Source organism: Oreochromis aureus, linkage group 13 (genome assembly GCF_013358895.1).
Source record: "Oreochromis aureus strain Israel breed Guangdong linkage group 13, ZZ_aureus, whole genome shotgun sequence".
In the NCBI taxonomy this organism is placed as follows: Eukaryota; Metazoa; Chordata; class Actinopteri; order Cichliformes; family Cichlidae; genus Oreochromis; species Oreochromis aureus.
Window position 1 is genome coordinate 27,649,515 of NC_052954.1, and position 22,770 is coordinate 27,672,284.

The 22,770-nt window shown below is 41.0% G+C and overlaps 1 protein-coding gene across 5 annotated transcripts in view; it reads left to right on the plus strand.

Annotated features, from left to right (window-relative positions):
* The window catches only part of peli1b (pellino E3 ubiquitin protein ligase 1b), a 58,285-nt gene that overhangs the window by 29,400 nt on the left and 6,115 nt on the right, over window positions 1-22,770 (plus strand). For 4 of the 5 annotated variants that reach the window (XM_039621767.1, XM_031745590.2, XM_039621765.1 and 1 more), the window contains exons 2-6: window positions 4,341-4,655; window positions 12,655-12,784; window positions 13,749-13,850; window positions 16,450-16,647; window positions 17,075-17,263. In XM_039621767.1, the coding sequence (XP_039477701.1) occupies window positions 4,573-4,655; window positions 12,655-12,784; window positions 13,749-13,850; window positions 16,450-16,647; window positions 17,075-17,263 (702 nt within the window). In that variant the 5' untranslated portion in view covers window positions 4,341-4,572. Of the gene's footprint in view, window positions 1-1,698; window positions 1,839-4,340; window positions 4,656-12,654; window positions 12,785-13,748; window positions 13,851-16,449; window positions 16,648-17,074; window positions 17,264-22,770 lie in introns of those variants that run through there. The other variant, XM_031745589.2, reaches the window with a different exon arrangement.

The following is a 22,770-nucleotide window of genomic DNA, read 5'->3' on the forward strand; positions in this document are numbered from 1 at the left end:
CTTGCTCATTAATATGCAAATTCTCATGACCATTGATCAACAACCACTGATCAATGGCCATGAGTACCGTTCAGGAGAGTTAGGGAATGGCTGCAATCACAGCATAAGATGGTAGAAGATGTACTCTTAGGCCCCCTCCTCGACTCAGAGATGGTCTTTCCCTTTTCACGTAAATGGCCTCCTTGACTTCCTGCTCAAACCAGCGTTCCTCCCTGTCCAGGATGTGTACATCCTCATCATTAAAAGAGTGTCCCCTGGCCTGTAGGTGTGAATAGACTGCAGAGTCCTGGCCTGACGAGGTAGCTCTTCTGTGTCGTGACATCCGCTTAGCCAGAGGTTGTTTGGTTTCCCCGATGTATAAATCCTGGTAATCTGCCTGGCAACAGCGTACACTATATTACTCTGTTTGTGTCAGGGGAGCCAATCCTTGGAGTGGACCAATTTTTCGTTTTTTAGTTTTCAAATAGACAAGACATGAGTTAAACTCGAGCTCTTTTTATTGGCCACAAAGAAGTTATCTGTGGTTGCAAAAAGGGGCTCTTGTCTTATAGGATTCTATGGCAAAGCAGTGCTGGGCCATGACATCTGAGTTTATGGGCTTAGTCACTCATTTCCAGTCATATTGAAGTTTCAGAAAGGAGGATTTCCCAGTTGTTAACCAGCACCATTAACCAACATAGTCCCCCTCATTCTTGTCACATCTGGTTTCATAATGCCAAGATGGTGGCAGAAAAAACAGATTTTGAGGTTTTGTGGGTGACGTCATGGTAACTGCATCCAATATAGACACTAATTTTGAAATGCCCAACTTTAGAGCTTTAAAAAGCTCACAGGTTGAGCTCATCCACTTGGATACTAGAGTTTATCCATCTGATGAATAGGTGTCATGACAAAGGTAGGTGTCAGGCATCTAAATATGGTCACCTCTGGCTCCAAAAAATAATAGAGAACGTAGTCCAAAACCAGTGAGTAATATCACTGTGGCTGCGTTGATCTTTTATATGATTATACGATTGTAAAGCAGTTCATGACTGCATGAGCATTTAGCATGTAAAGCGTGTAGCTCCTAAAAAGCTAAATTGTGATGATTAATAGCATGCCCTCATCTGACTACTTAAAAAAACAACTCCTCCCTCATGTTATTTTTTTCTCATGTTATCACGAGAGATCAGATTACTGTCAGCAAGACCAAGAAGTAGGTTTCTGGGTCATTAAGAGCTGTCCAAAGCTGAACCTGGGAAAGCCTTTCTTCACCAGTGAACTAAATTATGTAAATGAGTTCTCACCTCTAGAAACTGCCACTCAAGTGTAAACCACAATGCAGTGTTTCCCCATGCTCTCTGCTGTAATATTTACTCGTCTCCAGGTAACGTTTTGAGCTACTGCGAGCTTAATTTGCACATGACATGTAGAAGCAGTAGAAAAAATGAGAGTTGGGTGCACCACTGATACCCACAGCTTGTCACAACTGATCAGCCTGAACGCGGCGCTTGTGGTGGTATAAACACTTTGACTTCCTGTTTCTGTGTGGGAACTGTTTAAGTGTATGCATTTACCATTTAGCGCAAAGAGGCATCTTCCTCCTAGTAACCCACTGAGCATATGAGCTGTAGGCGTAATCAGCAGACTTCTAAAAGTGAGGGCAACAAATCATATCAGACTTTGTTTTGCACAGCATTGTACCGTGTCTTCTATTTCATGTGTGCACTGTTCTTAACAGCAGAACGGCTTATTTGTTTGATATTTTGGGAAGCAGCTTTTTCATTTCTGGAATAATTTGATGAGAGATGCCTTTCCATAAAAAGCTTTCCTCTGAACCTTCAGATTCTGTTCCAGAGGTAAGAAAACCTCAGTCACAGTTCATTTGACACTTGTTACTGTGATAATTCGTTCTGTTAAGATGACAAGTGAGTTAAACACATCTGTGATAACAGCAGGGCAGAGAGATATGTACAGTGTAAAAGTGTTTTAGTGGCTAGTTTGCCTCAACCTATAGAATGCTACTGATGCTGGTGGTATGGAGACTTGGAGTAATTGGAGTGCGCAGCACGAGCAGAAGTTTTACGACCGTGTGGCGTGAGTGTGCAGTTTTGTTGCCTTTGAGATGATTGCTTAAGAGATGGAAACCAGGTCTGCAAACATTCATAGTCAGCTGCTGTCTTCAAAGCCACTTTGGTGTGGCAATAAGGTCGTCTGCTGTCAGTTTGTGATTGCAGGGCTCAAGGTGGCAATCTTACATTTGTGAGAATATGGTGATTAACTGTGACAACTCTGCGAAAATCACAAGTATTTTGCTGTCTGTAGCAGATCTGTTGCGTCTACAATAACAGAAATTCATATTAACTACTTGCATTTAGATTCCAGTTGAAACCTCATACATCTGACACAGAAACTGAGAAATTTCTGCTCAAATAGTTAGGTAATTTCTGGAGGACGGCATTTTAACTGCAGCATGGCTTAGGCGCTCACCTATGCCATGCTGCACAGGACACCTGTTATTAGTGGTTTTGGTGCTACAAATTCAGACTTTATTTAACAAACTAAGAATCACTAAGTAAGTAATTCTAACCACAAGTTGAGGTCTTGCAGTCAGGTCAGACACATCTGTAATAACAAAAACCTTCGATAGCAATTTAGTGGCCAGTTGATCTCAGATTAAAGAAAACCAACCCCTGGAACAAGCTTTATTTTCTGGACAGAGGCCAGTGGTACTGATGCCTCTGGTGTTTTAGTCCTATGCAAAGATGATTCTCTTCTAACTTCGGTCCTAAAACAAGTCTAGTCTATTAAAGGAAGTTTCTGTGAGTTGGTTAATTATCATCTACAAGCCACATCCTTGGATTTGGGCTTGATTTGATTTTAAATTGTGTACTCTGATGCTTCACAAACGCTCATATAACTGTTGCCTTTAGTTCAAACTAAATAGGGCATTGTGCCTTAAATATTTATTTGGAAGGCCTCTGTGTGAACCTAACGCTCAGTCTTTTGGGACTGTATTAGCCTCACTAAGAGTACTGAGAAACAACAAACCTACCCCCACTCGTCATCAAAACACTTTACTTCCTATACTTTATTCATGCACTCTCTAAGCAAATAGGCACTCTGGGAATATTCTGCTTCATATGTGGAGGGTTGCCTGGAATTGAAGTGATGATATTCTTGTTTGGAAAGATGTGCATGCTGTTTTTTTGGTTGGTTTTTTTTACCTTGTAATTGGAAGAGAGGGGGACTTACACAAGAAAGGTCGTGAGTTAAATTTAAAGTAACAGGAAGTCCATCCTCTCCATTTTTCTCATGCCTTCTTTTCTCACACACACTCTCTTTCTCTTCTCCTTTCTTTGATTTCCTGTGTATTTAGAAAGTTGTGTATAAATGCTGACTTCAGAAAATGACTCAAAGCACTATATGCAGACACCCAGATCAGTCAGCAGAAACATTTCCCATCCAGACATGTGAAGGTGTAGATCTTTGCGTTTATTTATTTAATGTGCGGAAGTTTAATGTTGTAATCAGGCCATGTGGCCTGATTATGGTCATAATATGACCGCGACATTTAAAAGAATATCAAAAGAGCATCTTAATTGACTTCAGACATTCCACAGTTTAAAAACAAAAGACAATATAACCATATGACACCTGTTCTGAGGTCATTACTTTGGCTCTGCGTTAAATTTAGAATTGATTTTAAAATTTTAATGGTTGTTAGTAAGGCCCTGCAACATCTGGGACCTTAATATCTCTCAGACATGCTTGTAAACTGTGAACCAGCTCGACCCCTCGTGTAATCTGGAACAGACTGCCTGGATATTCTTTTGGTCGACACCAACACTGGTGAAGATGCAGGAAAAACTTACCAAATCATTTCCATCTATCTCCATCTGTCATCGGTTCTGGTCTCATTTATAATTATCTGTTTATTTCATTTCTACTTCTGTTGTTTTTAATTATCATCTTTCATGGGGTTAACTTATAAGTCTTATTTACAAAGTTTTGTGGCTGCAGCCGCCTGTAATTTTGATCCCTGTACACGGAGATTTGGTCTTAATGTCATTTCATTAATCTTCATTTAAAGTGGCATTAAAGGACTTATGTGGAGCCCCTATAAAGGACAGCTCCATGTTTGAGGGCTTGTTAAATCTTATACTTGTGGTTTATTCTCTAAGTGAAGATGAAAGGATTGCCCAACTTTGTAAAGTGTTTAAGGTCATTTTACTTCTCAGCCCGAGGTGAAAATAGTGAAGTAAACTGCAGAAAAAAGGAAAAGTGTGTTTCTAAATGATCTGATAGCAGGACTGTCTGTGAGTAAACACACTAATCTTTGTGTCTTTGTCACTTTTCAGTGTAGAACAAGTGGAGCTACAAGAGACGGACCCATGAAGCATGACAGGGTGGAGCTGAGGCTCAGCTGACCCTTCCCCTTCCTTCTTCTCCTTCTTCTCCCCAGTGCTCCATTCGATCAGCACCAACCCCCTCCCTTTCCCTCGTTGCCCCTTCCTTCCTCCCGTGACCCCGTTGCATCTCACCCATCGTTCCTTGCCTCCAATTCCTCCAGACCTCAATAAACCGTGCCCAATGTACTCCCCGGAGCAGGAAAACATCTCCACCACCGCCTCCACCAAAGTGCCAGTGAAGTATGGAGAGCTCATTGTGCTAGGGTAAGCAGATGACAGATACTCAGCCTCACATCCAGAACACACATTTCTGAATTTGTATTATTTTTTATGCAGTTATTCTTGTCTGTAAATCTTCTTACTATATTAGACAAACTCTGTGTGTTTGATTATGGGCCGCCGACTCCTCCCACAGGATCTGGAGTTGAGCAACCAAACTTGACACACAGGTACATCTTAGGCCCAGAAAGGTTCTTATCTATATCAGATATGATGGCATTGTCACATTGCCTAGCAACCACCTAACAGCAGCCTAATGTGACTTTTTTTTTAGCATTTATGCAGCTATACCTTGTAAAAGCATTGTATCGTTTCTATTTCACTACAACAACACAATAACTTATACCCACAAAAGTTCTCATTTATTAGGACACCATCACTTTGCCTGGCAACCACATAGTAATGGGATCAAATGACCTAATTTTTGCAATTATGCACCTGCAGCACATTATGAGAGCATGCTGTAGCTTTAATCCCATGACAGCAACATCTCAGTTATATCCACAAAAGCTGAAGTATACATGATGTATCATAACACCATCATGCTGCCTAGCAAGCACAAATCAGTGGGTTAAAATGACCCATATTTTTTTGCATTTATGCGTTTACAACACCTCATAAAAGCTTTATATTGTTTTATTTCATAGCCAACAGCACATAGAGGCCAAATAATACTGTAGCGTGGTGAAAAAACAGAAATGTTTTCATGATGCTAGAATAATAATCGTAATAAAAAGTAAGCTTAAATTAAAATCTGCCTAATTATTTGTTAAATTACCCGGCACCTCAATACTCAAAATATCATGTTTTTTAAGTCTTCCTCAATTTGAAAGCACAATTTTTGTACACTTTTTTCTCATGTCTCTCACTTTTTTTAGATGTCGTCAAATTCATGAAAATTATTTATAATATTTGTATTTAATTTGTTGATGTGTTTAAAGAATCTGATTCATGGTTGGTTAATAATTAAATGTGTTGGTTGCTGCTTGTAAGTTCTAGTACTGTTAATCTGGCTTCATAAATCAAGACTCACCCTCAAAACACGGACAGATAATACCTTAATACCCTTCATGCTCATGCATGATGAATATAGTCACTGTTGAGGATTGGGGGAATCCACAAAGCTGTTTTTTTTTACTGTGTTTTGCTACACAGTTATTATCTGGCATTCCAGATGCTGGACTGACAGTGGTTGGTTACAGAAATGTAATGTATCGTTCAGCACTGATTTACACTTTTCTATAAATGTTGGCTCTCTAAGTTGATCCCTTTCTGAGCTAATAAGTTAGCTAATGCATCCTCATTAACCTCCTGTCACTTAAACCATCTTATAGATATAAAACCAGCAACAAAAAACAAAAACTAAAGAAGTTTTAAAAAGCACTAAAGAACCGGCAACACCTTTTCACTGAACAGTTAAAACACTAATAGTGTTTTAACTGTTCAGCTTGTTTCTGGTGAAGAGAATTATAGAAACATAATAGGGGTTGCAAGAGAAATACAGTGAAATTTTCGAGGTACCTTGATTGGTCAGTTCATCTGTGGATATTTTCTGACAAGCTTAGAATGATTCTTTTGAAAAGATGCCAAAAAGAAACAAAAGGAATGTGTTTCCACAAAGCAGCATAAACAGTAGGGATATTTTTATCCAGTTGCACAGGGTCATGCACTGAGAACACACAGAGTGGTGCTTTGGACTTATTGAACATGACAGTAACCACACTGCTCGATGCGTTACTAGATCAGTGGATGCTGAGATTTGTTTTGAGTCAAGTCCACATAGTCAACCCTTCACTCCACCCTGCATCTTCAGCATAGAAGACACATAACTATAACTGCACACACACTTTCTCCAGTAACAACTGACAGTGGAGGACTTCCTCTATCTGTATGTATCTCTTGTTTATTCCCCAAAGGGGCATTCCACTCTGGTCCCTGTCCCAGCCCACTCCACAGAGGAATGCAGATGTCGGAAAGACTCCTTACATGCACGTTCACAGACGAACAAACATGCACATGCACGCACACACATTTATGACCATAGAGCACACATTTTTCATGTCTTACACACACACACACACACACACACACACACACACACACACACACACACACACACACACACACAGACACACACACACACAGAGACACAGACGCACATAGTTGGATCCACAGCTGACTCACAGTTTGTTGTTCTGGGTTGTGCTAGAGCAGCATTGTCAGGGAGATGACCGTGGAAATTTTCCCTAGTGGAAAACCGCAGTGAGCAGTAAACTCAGTTCAATGCCTTTACAAGGGAGAACCCCAGTTTTCCGTTTTGCTCTGCTTTTTCCGCTCCTAGTTTTTTGATTCTAGGTCAGGCCTCCCTTTTTTAAAGGTCAACACAGGCACTCGCTGCTCCATGACATGAGCAAATACATACTGTGCAGCAACTGAGGCTGCTCTTTAAACCTTTACAGGGTTCATTGAAACTGCATGTGTTTTGTGAGTGGTCACTGTTGGAGTTGAGCATCTAACCCTCACATTAGCACCACAGCAGGCGTTTTGACCTATCACAGTAAAGTAAAGACATCACTGGCACTCAAGCCACGCTGCGAGCTTTCTTGTCTACAAGATAAAGCCTTATGAGCTTTACTGTTGCCTTTGAAATGGTTGCTTCGAGGACAAGGACCACTTTGCAACCACCTGCAGTTAGTTGCCACCTTCAAAGTGTCGAGATGGTAAGAGGTAAACTGGCTCAGTCTGCTGTCAAATAATGCAATCTGTTTATTCATTTATCACAGTTGATTGCTGTATTATAACAAAAATCACCAATCTGTTGTGGTCAGGTTGCACAACGTGTTGGCAATCAATCTGAATTTATAATCTGAATTTATAAATGAAGCCATGATTATTTGCAAACCTTCACCTATGTGTCTCAGTGCGCTTGCAGTCTGTCTGATTTGGACGACAGTTGTTTGGAAGCAGATTGCTTCATACCAGACAACCTTTGTGATTGTCTTGCGATTTAAAGTTGCCATCCAAAAGTAAAGGGTGTTGCACGCTCAGCCTCTGATATCTTAAAGCAAAAATATTCAGTGCAATCACTGGGCAACTTTTCTCCAAGGAGGTTACTATCCTATTTTTATTCTAGTGTGACTGAGCCACAAAGTAGCATTGCTCTAGTCTCATGTGTCAAAACTCAAAGACACATGAGACCTTTGTCAATTAAAACTGGCAAAGGCCCAAATCTTAGCCAGCTGCAGACTTAGTTTGATTTGTTGGTTTTTGTGTATTTAGTTACCCACACTGACTAAATGGTGTAACTTTGAGGGATTTATGTGGACTAAATCTTTGCTAAACGATATCCAGGATATTTTTAGTTTTTTATTTATCAAACTGTGTTCATGCACTACATATTTCCAGCCATTCATGGGATCCCAACTGGCCCATAGTAAAACTGTGTTCAGCTGCTCTAGTTGCAGCCAAATTGTACTGTGACACCAACAACAAATGTCTCGCAATAAATTATCAGAAAGCAGCTGTTGAAGAAATCCTCAGAAAATGTAAAAATGTGACTGTATTGAGCTGATCATTCGATTTAGCTTGAATCGCTGCCAGCATCCTCCTGTTCTCAGCTTCAGCAGAAATTAAATAAATCACTAGGAGAACAAAAGCTGGCATGATGGGTGACAGCTCAAGAAAGCAGGGCTCTCTTTTTCACCTCTTCCCTATCATAAAACCTCCTGCCAAATCAGGATGATTGCACTTTTGCTAGCTGGGGGGTTGGGAGACAAAAGGCAAAGCAATAAATTACTTGGAAGGCAGCAGGAAGGTTTTCATGGTTCTGCGAAGTAAATAGCTTAGCTGTTGTAAACTCCACCCATCTGAATGTCTGTTTGTCCGTCTGTTTGTGTCGCCTGTGTAACTGACAACAGATCCACAAATAGTAATAGAGAAACCCATCAACGCATAGCACACTGTTGTCTCTGACCTAAACGCCTAACTCCAGTCCAGTATGTTTCATGCCCAGTAATGCTAGTAGCCTAATGTGGAGGAATGCTGTGGTGTCTCTGGGGATGGTCTGTTTACAGGCGCTCTGGACATGCATGTGGGGCTTTTAAACAGCTGTAATGCCACTAGATGAATCAGAGCCCCTCCCCCAGTGCACCTCTGTCTGTCTGCATGCATCATTTCTGTGAGCTTAACTGTGTGTCCACAAATATTATTAGTTTATCCGTGTGGCTTAAATCCTCATGAATCATAAATGTGATTCCCTATACTTCACAGCTGTGCAAACACATACATACAGGTCTCACGGAGAGAACTATTACAATCATGTTTATTTTGTCTTTTAATGCCTACTTTTTAAAGCACAACATCTTTTTAAGTAATTACCAACTCTAAGTCAGCACTATTGCAGCATTAAAGGTGACTGGACTAGTAGATTTAACAATAAGCCAGATAATTTGTCAGGTTTTCCCAAATGCCCCATTTGGAGATCTCATAATAGAGGTGAGGCCTTGGAGACTACATTTACCCATGTCAGCATCCACCTGTCAGTCAATGGGATCATACACCCAAACTTTATGTCTTATTAAAACATAAACTAAGCCCTGTATAGGCTGTAATCATTTTATAGTTAAACTTGTATGTTTTTAACATGTCTTTGGGGACTGGCTCGCTATCAGAGCTGGCCTTAAATGTCCACTAGAGGAACTGCAGTTTTTGGCCTTGCTCACTTTATTTTTCAGCCCTGATAGTTGCTACTTGGTTTTACACATATAAACAGAGACACAGAGAGTGACTCATGCATGAGAAGTAATTGCTCACACTACCTGCCTTTATGCTTTTATAGGTTTACTGTATGAGTGTTACCTTGTTGCTGCAAACTGGGATTTAGTTTATTAGTGTTTGGAGTGAATACACAGACACACACACAGACACACACAGACATACTAGCTTGTTGCTACCTGTGGGAAATGAGGAATACAGTATGAATCTGCACATTCAGACTAACTTTTTCCTGACTCTGGTTCTTCCTGTCTTCCAACCTGCATGCACAATCATGAACACACACTAACTTGTCACCGATCTTTGACCTTTCTGCTTTTGTTTTGAGAATATTTGTGTCATGCATGCAGTACTGCTACCCATGGGAACCTGGTTTTGAACTGCCAGCAACACTTTGGTCTCTTTCCAGCAGACCGCCCTGCCCTTGCTCTGGATACGGGCTAAACTTCACCATGGTTACAGTCTTGCCATGGATACTCTTCCCAAACGTTGCCGTGGCTCTGTTCTCTCACCATGGTTACTCATAAACCCTTCAAGCGTTGTTTGATCCCAGATCTTCTAAGTCAGAGAAACATTTAGCTGGAGGCTGGGCGTCCTCACAAACCCGCCTGTGTCGTCTGTCATACCTGGACTTCATAGAGGGGGTGGGTTTGTTTCAAGAGTCTGATTGGCCGGAGACACGTTCCAACTGTGCTTATACTGCATGAATAGTTTTCCTGTATGAAAAAGATTACCTCTTTGAAAGACTACAAATTGAACCTTAAGTTATGTGTGACTGTTTCTTATGTGTTCTGAGACGTAAAGTGCAGTTAAGGTATAAGTCAGAAGAGTTCATACCATAACGTCTGTGGCTTCTGGATGTCATAACAATGTTAAAGTAGCGAGCAGTGTTTATGCATGCAGTAATGTTTATAAAGCCGTGGCACCGCTCATAGGAATATCACTTCACACTGGTGACGGCTTATCTGAAACATGTGTGTGCAATAACGAGTAAAACATCTGTGTACTGAGAGAAACACGGATCCGATGTGTTTGGAAATTTCTCTCTTTTTGTTCAATAATAAGTTTGTTACAATTTTCCATAAATGAGCAAACAGAACCAAAACCAAAATGTAGTGTGTTTATATAAATACATGTAAATATTGCTTAGACTATTTATTATGTGTTGTCTGCTTAAATAATTAGTGGCAGACTTCAAATTATGTGTGATTGCATTTCCTTGTTGTACAAATAAACTAAGTCAGAGAAGCCCAACGTGCAACAAACCACTCCTCTTGTACAATTTTAGCCAAAAATCTTTCAGCAGGTCAAAAAGCGCAACATACTGTTCTGATGGACTTTCTGTAAGATCCAAATTTTCCACATTTTTCCAAAAATGTCCCAAGAACTTTTTAAATACAATTAGTTTGTCCTTGAATGTGCATATACTTTCACGTTATTTTACCCTATTAGGTAGACCTTGCTAGTACTGAGTCATTTTAACACATGACAGCATCACAGTTACTGCAGATTTCTTTATTTCATGATGCGAGTTTCCCATTTCACGACATCCCAAAGGTGCTCTGCTGGACTGAGATCTGGTGACTCTGGAGGCCGTTTGAGTTTATTAAATTACTTGTCATGTTCAAGAAACTAATATGATATGATTTGAGCTTTGGGGCACGTTATGCTGCTGCAGGGCCATTCAAAGATGGTCTCACAGCGGTAGTAATAAAGGGATGGACATGGTCAGGAACAATGCAACAGAAGTCGAGACTTATTAGCCTAGGTAGCGTTTTTCCAATTTTCTGTTGTCCAGGAGAGTCTGTGTGAATTGTAGCTCAGTTTCTTGTTTTTACCTGACAAGAGTGGCACCCGGTGTGATCTTCTGCCAGTGTGTGTGTGTGTGTGTGTGGTGTGTGTGTGTGTGTGTGTGTGTGTGTGTGTGTGTGTGTGTGTGTGTGTGTGTGTGTGTGTGTGTGTGTGTGTGTGTGTTATGACTGACGTAATGTTAGTCTGCAAAACTGGGTTATAACACGTGGTCATTTGAGTGGCTGTTGACTTACTGCTTCCAGCTTCTCGTCCGACCTCTGGTATCATTAAGGCGTTTTCTTCCAGAGAACTGTGGCTCACTGGATATTTTCTCTGCAAACCCTAGAGACAGTTGTGTGGGAAAATCCCAGTAGATCAACAGTTAGTGGGACCATGCCACCTTAAAAGTCAAATCTGAAATCACCTTCCCTGTTCTGATTCTCTGTTTGAACTTCAGCATGTCACATGACAGCGCTGAGCTCCTGCCGTATATATCAAATATAAATGATTAAATATTTGCTTTGAACAGGTGTACCTAATAAAATGCCAGTGAATTACATATTACTTTTAACATGTATCCAGTGTGTAACATTCAACCTGTTTTGTTTTGTTTTGTTAAAAATAAAAACAATGCTATCAGCTTTTTGTCCTTTTTGGGGGGTTTTTTTGTGGGGGTTTTTGCTGGATACAAAGCAACTACAAATAACTTCAGCTCTATTGGAATTTGTTTTGAAATAATTTAACTACTTCCTGAAATCCTGTGTGGGCACTTTTACCTGGAAACTCAAACTACCTTTCAACCTGTTTTGCTTTAATGGCTTCCTTTTGTTGATTGTGTTGTTGTGAGGGCGAGTGAGCGCCTACCTTCTGCTGTACTGAATAGAAAGTGTAAGGTTTTATGAGAGGGATGAACCAGATATCATTTTTTTCTTTCTGTCTTGGTAATCAGTGGCACTTTGACCTGCTCAAATGTGGACAGAAGTGATGAATGTTTTCTTATTTCAGGATGTTAACGCGCTCAGAGAGACACAACAGCGCAGTCACAGTGCTGCTGAGAGCCACAGAGACTCCTTTCTGTTGGAGGGAACGCCTCTGTTTATTCTCCTTTCTTCAGCCATGTATCAGTCTAAATGAGTCTCTCTGTGTGTTTATTTTCTCAGCCTTTCGAGGGTTATGTTTGGAGGGCTTTATTGTTTTGGGGCACATGATGTACTGTTGTAGAAAGGCATGTATAAAAAGTATAGGTTGCTGTTTGTGTGCCTGTAGTCTTAGGCTCTTGGAGGGAGTGTGCTAAAAGGCCTCAAGCATTTTCCACAATGACTGTTTTTTCCAGCGTATTATGCAGCTGCCCAGACAATAATGCCCTATTGTTTTATGCATGCATAAGTGTGTTCATGTTTGTGTGTTTGTGTACGTGCAGATACAATGGCTCTCTGCCCAACGGGGATCGGGGGCGACGTAAAAGCCGCTTTGCACTTTGCAAGAGGCCGAAGGCAAACGGGGTGAAGCCCAGCACAGTTCACGTCGCCTGCTCTCCACAAGCAGCCAAGGTGAGACGCACAAAAACACGACCTTTTAGACTTACAAGTGATCACAAAGCTGCAGCCGTCAGATTCATTAAACATATGGCCTAAACATTTAATGATGGAAAATTGCATTCTTTAATTCATCTCTGCGTAGGTGTGGGATATTGTTTGTATGAAAACGTCAAATACAAACACTGGTTCAGTGGTTTTGGCCTGCAGTGTTCCAACAAAGGCTTTTGTGAAACTCTGCTTTTTTGTTCTGTGATATTAAAGTACTGCACACAATGAATCTCACAAACACACACACACAATTGTCAAGAGAGAAAAGGAAAAAAAGCTCAGCAGAGCTTCCCTGAGTTTGCAGAACAAGGAAAAAAAAATCAGGTACAAGGTTTTGTCAAGGTTTTAAAAGATATTTGGACAATGGCTTTTACATTGGATTTAACTGGAACATGGTCAAGGTTTATAAGAGAAACAAATGTGAGCGGTCCAGTGGAAGGTAACTGAGCATTTTCTTGCAAAATTCAGGGAAGAACACATTCATGTGTTTCCATCATCAGCCCAAAGACTGCCCAGAAATCCACTAAAATCTGTTAAACGATCAGGGAATTGTAGTTGTGTATATGTGTGAGAGAGTGCTTTTTGGTTTGACATCTGCACATAATGGCTTCTCTGAGAACACACACTTTTATTCCCTGACTCACACACGCACTCACACTCAGGTCAGGCTTTAGCTGCAGTCTGGAAGAGCGATTGTCCGTTTCTGTCCTGTGTGTGGTCCTAACTGACCAAAAAGAACATGGGTCCAGTTAATGATTACACATCTCCACCCTTCCTGTGTGCATCTGTTATTTTCTGCAAGGATCATTGAGCACATGTCAGAGGTGTTTTTGATATAAAACATGCTCAGTTCAGTCTTCTGCATTTTAAGTGAAGGGTTTGATTCTGCTTTCGTTGCTGATCTGATCTCTTCCTTCTGTCTTTCCAGGCCATAAGCAACAAAGACCAGCACAGCATCTCTTACACTCTGTCTCGAGCCCAGACGGTGGTGGTGGAGTACACCCATGACAGCAATACAGACATGTTCCAGGTAACAAGCCCCAGCTTTTATCACCATGCCTGGAGTTTTACAACCAATTCACAGTCCTTATTTTTTCCACTTCACTGCTCCACTCACACACATATTAAATAGAGGCTGGTAGCAGAGCATCTGCGTGTTTAGTGCAGGGATTTTCGATCTTTAAAGCAGAGCCCTTGAAGGGACGCAGGAATGAGAGACATGAGGCACACTGTGTGAGGTGAAGTGGGTGATGTCTTTCTGAAAACAATGGGAAGTTAGTTGTTGTGGTTTGGTCCGCTTATCAACACAGTCAGCAGTTGGAGCTGCAGCAGTGGAAGTGACACACAGACACTTAAGATACTTTGCTGTAATCAGGACTGAGGTTTCAAACTGCTTCCAAATTTGTACCTCTCGTCATAACGCACCCTTTATTCCAATGTGCACAATGAATAAAGGGCCACAAATGGACTTGGAAATGCTAAGAAAAAAGCCTCTTTGAAAAACAATATCAAAGTACTTCAGTTATAGTTGTCTGTGTACTAAAACAGGTTCAGCATCTTCATAATGTGCCATATCTCAAAGTATAAACCAGAGATTCTCAAACTTTTTGAGCTCTGTCCATATCAAGTCACCAATAAACAAGGAGCAAAGCTGAATTTTAGTTAATATTAAAAAGTCAGCACAAAAGCATCATTAGAGTTTGGTTTATTTTCTATACAAAAATCTTCTGTATAGTCCACATCCCCCTGGATGAGCCACAGTTTGAGAACCACTGGTGTATACAAATGTAAATGTATAAATGTTTTTAATTTTAAAAAAGGCCCTTAATGTAACACCTCTCCATGAATCGCCACCTTATCGTGGTGGAGGGGTTTGCGTGCCCGTGTGATCCCAGGAGCTATGTTGTCGGGGGCAACTTGCCCCTGGTAGGGTCTCCCAAGGCAAATTGGTCCTGGGTGAGGGGCCAGACTAAGTGCGATTCAAAAAATCCATCCATCCATCCATTCGCTTCCGCTTATCCTTTTCAGGGTCGCTGGGGCGCTGGAGCCTATCCCAGCTGTCATAGGGCGAGAGGCGGGCGCCTGGACAGGTCGCCAGTCTGTCGCAGGGCTAACACACAGGGACGGACAACCATTCGCACTCACATTCACTCGGACATTTACACCTAGTGGCAATTTGGATTATCCAATTAACCTATCCCCACAAGCTGCATGTCTTTGGACGGTGGGGGGAAGCCGGAGTACCCGGAGAGAACCCACGCAAACACGGGGAGAACATGCAAACTCCACACAGAAAGACCCCGGCCTGATGGTGGAATTGAACTCAGGACCTTCTTGCTGTGCGGCAACAGTGCTAACCACCGTGCCACCGTGCTGCGATTCAAAAAATGAAAAGCAAAAACAAAAACAAACAAAAAAAACCTTAGAAGTACTGCCCAGATTAGGAAACTACCCAGGAGCCTTGGTGGAAGGGCTCGTTGTCAGCTCAAGTGATGTTTGACTCCACCATCCTGTCAGTTTACCACCTGCAAAAGGATCCATGGTGGTCCGGTGCTTTGTGTATTCACTGAGGTGTTGGCGGTGTAATCCCTGCCCCCCTAAGCTGCACATAAGAAAAGGCAGAACTGTTCATTTATTGGTCGATCTATGAAAGAAAGAATAAGATCCCAAATGCAAGCTTAGTCATTTGAAAGGAGGAGGTTTAAGTGATGTCCTACTAGAAAGAGGCAAGTCCAGGAACTGCTGAAGACAACACATTTCTCAGTTGGCTTGGGAGCCCTTCAGTGTCCTCACCAGAAGAGGGGTAAAGGGAAGCCTGGGCATCTCTGCTTAGACTGGAGTCCCTGTGTCCCAGACATGGATAAGCAGCAGAAAACGGATGCATGCTTGGATATAAAATGATCTTTACATCAGATGGAGTTTTGATGAAATGGTAAATGTTAAAATTTCTATTTATTTTATTTTATTTTTTTTGTCTGATGACCTTAACTGGTGAGTCTCCTTAAGCTTGGAAAAAACAGTCTACTGCTCTGCTGGTGCTTTCAGCCATGTCACATAATGACTTCTTTCCATCTGGTGACATTCATTCTTGGAACTGACTGCGTCCTGATCTCACTGTGTTGAGTAATAAAATGAACCAATCATGAATCATTCATCTTAGTCAGATTTGGACAAAAGATATTACTGCATCGTTAAAGTTATTAACACAGAATTTCTCCAAAGTCATTGTGTTCTTTCTTGACTAACACTAACACTGCGGCTTTCCTGTGTGGTGTTTATGGTACTCTGTTGATGCTATCAGGGAGGAAAGTACTCATCTTTAGGGGTTTTATGGGTTTTATACAAGTTTGCAATGCATGTGAAGCAACTTGACTCTACTTAAAAGTCATAAAGCATGTCTTTGTTCTGCGTATTGTCTGCTATTAAAGATTATCCAACTGTCTTGGCTTATATATTTCTAATTTCCTAATGGATTCCATCCTGGACACATTCTGCATCCATTTGGCAGTTTTTGTCTCCATTTTCTGTTATGTTTTTCATCCTACCAGCTTCCCCTGAGGTAATGCATCATTATATTATCACATCGCTGAAAAGCATTGTGGGCTAATCTTTCCATCTCTCTTCTCCAGATCGGTCGATCCACAGAGAGTCCAATAGACTTTGTAGTGACGGACACAGTGGCAGGCAGCCAGAGTAACGCAGACACTCAGTCGGTCCAAAGCACCATCTCCCGCTTCGCCTGCCGCATTATGTGCCAGCGCACGCCGCCTTACACAGCGCGCATTTACGCCGCAGGCTTCGACTCTTCCAAGAGCATCTTCCTCGGGGTGAGCAGTGTTTCATCTGGAGCTTCAGACACGTGTGGGCGGGTTTATGAGAGCAAAAAGGCAGAAGGATGAGAGAAGGAAAGACCAAAGAACCACAGGATAAAGAGGAAAACAAGACATGAAAGATGTGTCATAGAGCGTGTGCTCTCATATTATTATAAAACCTTTAACCTGCTTTTACTTTTCCCTTTTTTTTTTCGTTTTTTTTTTTTTTTACTGTCCTTCTTAGTTTGTCATTGTTTGACAGCAGAGGACAACAACTGATGGTGTCCTGTTAGTGCTCTTGGTGGCAACACTAAACTCACACATGCTCAGTAGAGAAAGAGAAACTGACTGTTTTCGAGCTCAGTCTGCTAAAAATGATAGGAGGTTGGATGAAGGGCTGCTGAACACATATGAATATCAGCGTGTTTTTTGCTTCATTCAGGAGAAAGCTGCTAAGTGGAAGACATCTGATGGTCAGATGGATGGGTTGACCACCAACGGCGTGCTGGTGATGCACCCTCGCAACGGCTTCAGCCAGGACTCCAAACCAGGCGTCTGGAGGGAGATCTCAGTCTGCGGCAATGTCTTCACCCTGCGAGAAACGCGCTCAGCACAGCAACGGGGAAAGATGGTAGGAACACATGCAAAACTTTTAAATCTTTTTTCCATAGGTGTATCTACTTAAAATTTCATACAAGTTTGAATCTCACTGACCTTGAGGTCAAGTTTTCTGAAAAAATACACAATAGGAGTGTCTACTAGGAAGCTGAGGGGCAGCACTGGTGGTTGCCAATATTTTTGACACTGTGGATTGTCATTTTTCAGCTCCACAGGTTTCAGCTTGGTCTCCACTAACTCCTAGCAACCTGTGCCAATCAAGGAAGTTAGTGCCAAGCTTTGTCACCAAAAATAGTCAATTCTGCCCAAAAGTTATGAGTTCCTGCATATTTCCACTTTTTTAATGTTGTCAGGAAATAGTCACAGTAATTAGTAAAATATACAGGTTAAAAGAAGAAACTCTGAGGAGCACAAGGGGGGACAGTCCAGATATGAAGGGCGAGGAAAATCAGCGAGTTCTAAAAGTTGCATAAATGTTGCACAAACATCATCACACGTTCAGTGATTATTAGCATCTAAATGTTAAAACTTTATTATATAGCCCAGTTATTTTGATTTGAACATTTTAACCTGTTTTAATCACTGCTAAAAAACACATGAAAACCTTGAAAAATCATCGCAGGCCTGGTAAAAACCACCCATAGGGCAGGGGGGGGGGGGTTTTGGGTAACAACAAAGCACACAAACTGAAAACCACATGGCAAACAGTAAATGCACAATTCTTGGTCTTTGCCTTTTTAGAGGTAATTTTCTCTTCTACAATCACAAATATTGTGATTTTCTTGAATGTGGGAAATGTATCACGAGTTACTGTGATTAAAATGGTGAATGCATTTTCAGTCTCTCTGCTTCGTGTCAATCAGTTAACCGCAAAACATATTTCCCTCGCACGCATTCCATCACAGCATCTCATACTTCATCACAATCACATAGCAGCGCTGTCACTCAGGCAGCAGGAGGTCAGTCAGAGCTTAACACCCACCAGGAGGTCACTGGGATGCCATCTCCATAGCAGCAACCCCTCCTGTCAAAGCTGTTTGTAACAAGACCATGTAAGGGATCCTCCTGCTGAGGTCACAGTCTCCCAGCCAATCGCGGTGTGGACAGTTGTCTGATTGGATTTACGAGGCTGTTGGGATGTTTCATTAGGTCTTTGTTTCTTCTCCTCTTCCTCCTCCTCTCCACAAGATGTATATCATCAGCCACGCGCACACAGTCAGCAGCCGTAATATTAATCCATCCCTTTATCGAGTGTCCCACCTGCTCTCAAGTCTTTCCACAAATTAACAGCTCCCTTATCTCCACCTGCCCTTTCCCATCCACACACTTACCAGCCTGTGCGTTATCCACCTCTACAGCATCCACTCGTTATTTCACAGCTGATTGATCATTTGTATTGCCAGCTGCGGGACAGCACATATTTTCATTATGCACGGTAACAAAGCATGATGGTGTTTAAACTGTCTGCCTGAAGCACATACGAGTGGTTACTGCTCAGGTGGAGTCCTCTTTCATTCTCAGCGTCGCTACAGTTGTGGTAACATTCACTATACAAAATGAAAGGCTGTGAGACTTTACTGCAAAGATAACTTGTACTTTCTTAAAACATGTTTCTTTAACATGTGACTACAACAAGAAGCCTTAACTCTAAAGAGGATGTTGGAGCCCTGGTGGATGTTTTAAAGATTACACCCATTGTTGTTTTGTTGTATGTGCTATTACACAGAGATACAGAAGAAAGAAAAACATGAATTTCATTTTAAAATTACCATATTTTCTCTGTGATTTTTAAAAAAATATACCTTAAGTTTGTTAGTAAACCCCACTTAGATGAACTATTTTTCTTTTATTAAAGTCCTAAACAGGCCAAAATCTGTTTAGTGGAGAGCAAATCTTGGTTGTTGAGATTAGAATTTAATGAATAAATAGCTGACTATACATGTGTGCTTTTATAAGTCATTTATTCTGTTTTGGCCTTTGATGAATAATGTTAAACCAAAAGAGAGAAATGAAATCTTGTGTCATGATGAAACTGAAATAAACCTGCTCAATGCATTTTTGTGCCTCCAGTCACATCTCTGCATGAAGCAATAAAAACACGCCGTCATGTACAGGAAATTAAAAATAACTGCCATTGTAGAAGCTTTGCTACTCAGCAGTGACTCCATGCAGTCCCATCTAAATAAATGAGGAAACAGACCTAACATGAATTTTAAATCTGATAATAAGTGCTTTAAAAGTTTTGCAACTGTGATTCAGGATGAGGTTTAAAAAGCTTGTCTTTGTTGCCAGTTCTTCTTAGCCAAAAATAAGACATAAAGCACACTTCTCGATATCTTTTCTACAATAAAGTGTAGATGGGAATCACTACAACAACATGATTGTCTTAAATGCTTCCTGGACTGGATCTTTTAGTGGCAGAGGCAGCACAGCCTCCATCTTTAAAGTTAAGTCATCTCCTACAGATTTCTGTTCAGGGTTAAACTGCTTGCAAACCTTCCAGCAGATGTCATTTCAGTCCAGTTAGGTGTTGGTTTCTATTTACTCGATGTCAAAACTAGAATTAAAAACTGAGCGTTGGACTCATCCAGCAACCTTAAATTATTAAACAACAACATTATTTTTGACTGAAAAGGGTGAAAACTGAATATGTTACTGGCTTCTAATGGTGTTTTCCGTCTTTCCTCAAGTCTAAAGTACACTTCTCTTAATGAGGAACTGCTCTGCCGTAGCGGACGCTGACACATGAAGGACATTGTGATTGAATGGTCTTGAATAAATTGGCTCAGCACGTTTGCCAAAAGCCCCTCAGTTGTTGCTTTAATGTTTAGCTCCACGGTGTGTAATCTTTAAATGAGATGACGGGGATAAAGATTCATCAGAAGCATTTTTGGTTGCTTTTTTGCGCCGTTACTGTGAGGTGAAGATGAAACGTGTTTGTTTCGGTTATTGGGTGGATTGAGTCAGCCAGCAGGGCAACTGGTTTGCCCTTCTGTTTGACATAATTAGGAATATCTTACAGTGCAGTCTATACACACACACACACACACACACACACACACACACACACACACACACACACACACACACACACACACACACACACACACACACACACACACACACATAACAGTGGGGGGTAGTGGGGGGTAGTGTTGCTGTGGGGGGTTTTCATGAGGGATGACAAATGATCGGAGTACAGTGTCTGAGCTCCTGCTGCGTTTAATACAAGCTTTTGTCCTGATAATTTAACGGTTTCAGTGTAATTAAATTAAACTCTGAGAGGAGGTGAGAGGATCTCGATGTTTACATGGACCGAGGGCCCTTATGTCATTAAGCTTGAGCATGATTATACTTCAAATACTTCTTCAAACTGTCTTTCTTTTAAAGTGGGTTAGAAGAAGCTACCTTATAAATACAGGGTTTTCTTTAACCTTCTGAACTCTCAGTTGTTCCAGCTGAAAAGCTGGAGTACGCAACATAAAGCCTGAGGGTGAGGATCGGCTCACAGACGATCTTAATCCATGCCGGGACTTTTTAAAAGGAAAGGAAAACGAAACAATGCCTCAAAATGAATAAAAGGCAATGTTATGCAATTCAGTCTCAGAATAAATGACTATAGCAGTTTGTACTGCTGTTAACTCTATTCCATCAGAGATCACTCTACTAATAGGTTCAAATCGGGCAGTTTGAAGGCTGTATTATGGTCGCTGCATGACCATAATATTGACCATTCAGGACAATATACAGTAAGAACAGAAATAAACAGTGAGCCGATGGTCATTTTCACCATTCAGTGCTAGTACTGAGGTTTCACAGTCACATACTACTAACCACGTTGACGGTAACTCGTCCGTCATTAATGAGGGGAAAATGTATGTTCCCCAACCACTTGGCCTCCTTAAAGTTTCTATGGACCCTTGCAGATTTCCGCAGTCACCCATAGTTTCTATGGAAAACTCTGACTTGTCTAAGAAAACTCTCCAGCTGCTCTCCAAGCAGGAATGAAATTGTGTAACAAACTGCAAACAGGGACAGTTCGCCTTCAAATTAAAAGATGAGCATTTTCTAATGTGTTGGCTGCAGCTTTTACTCTGAAGGTGAATGTAGTCCACCAGGTTAAAAAAACTACAAAAGGTGCACAACAACAGTGAGTGTGAGTTTGAATGACCAAATGCCTCAAGTCTCGGGAGTTTTTTTGTGACCTCTCCTTACTTTCCTGTCTAAAAAATCTCCAATAAAGTTAAAAATGCCAAAAAAAATAATGTTTAAAAACAACAACACCCAAGTGTAGTTTGCACCAGCAGTTGTGATGTCACTTTTGTTTTTTGCTTGGGGCTATAATCGACCTTTATGATGGATGCAGACTTTTTCTGAAGTCTTGCAGTGAGGATGTTTGCTGTCACCATTTTGGTGTTTTGCAACCGAGTCATTGCACCGACTCAAGATGTTAGCCAATGAGGATAACCCTGGATAATCCTCTGTGAAACTTGGAATGCCCAAATATACAAAATGGACTTAATGTTTTAATCAGTGTGATCTGAAGGGACTCGCTGAGAAAATAAATTAGGAAAGTGTCTACTGAGGTTGAGTCAGGTGCTGCTAGGTTGGCTTTACTTTTCAGACCCAGAAGCTACATCCGCGTTTCTACTGTGCATCTTTCCTCTGTGCTTCGGTATTTCTGCATCGAATCCAGGCTTTAATGAAAAGGGAGGACATTATCTCAGGCTATTATTGTAGTCATGTATTACACATTGTGTTTGTTCATAAATAGTAAATGTAGGTCAAGAGTTTCTTCAAAGTCTGAGTTAGCTGTGACACATTTAATAACAGAAGATCAGTTTGGTTAATTCATGAATTTGACCATGTATGTTTTTTTATATTAATCTGCTATCACCAACATTTTCTTAAATCATTGATGTAGGTATGTAGTACAGTGGTAAATATTATATCCTGATGATTGTATAATAATCTACTTTAAGTTCAGTATTGCAGTTTAATGTGTTTTATCAGTGACCCTCACAGTGATACATATGAGACGATAACCAGCACAGAGGCATTTATTTGTTAATCTGTTTGCATTTATACGTTAAAAAGAAGCCCACATACTGTAGACGTATTTGTAATGAGTATCACATTTATGTAGGTTATCAGAATTCAGCTGTATTTCTATTATGTTTCATCATTTAACTTGATCAGTGTGTTCCTCTGGATAAAAGTAGAGTGTGTGATTTCACTGTGCAGATGTGATTCTGTGTTATTGCAGAAGAAGGGCATTACTGACATAAATAACGCAACATGCGCTCAGCAAACATTTGCTGCATACATGAAGGTTACAGACCAGGAGGGACACATGAGCCAGCGGTGATGTAATGCTGCCGCTACGTAAATCTGTTCACCCTGAATCACGGGGTGACCTCAGTGTCAGTGTTAGGGTGACTGATGGCATCAAAACGTCTGGGAGCTGACTTCACCCTCATCTCTGTATCACTTATTGTATCACTTTCCCTCCCTTTCTCT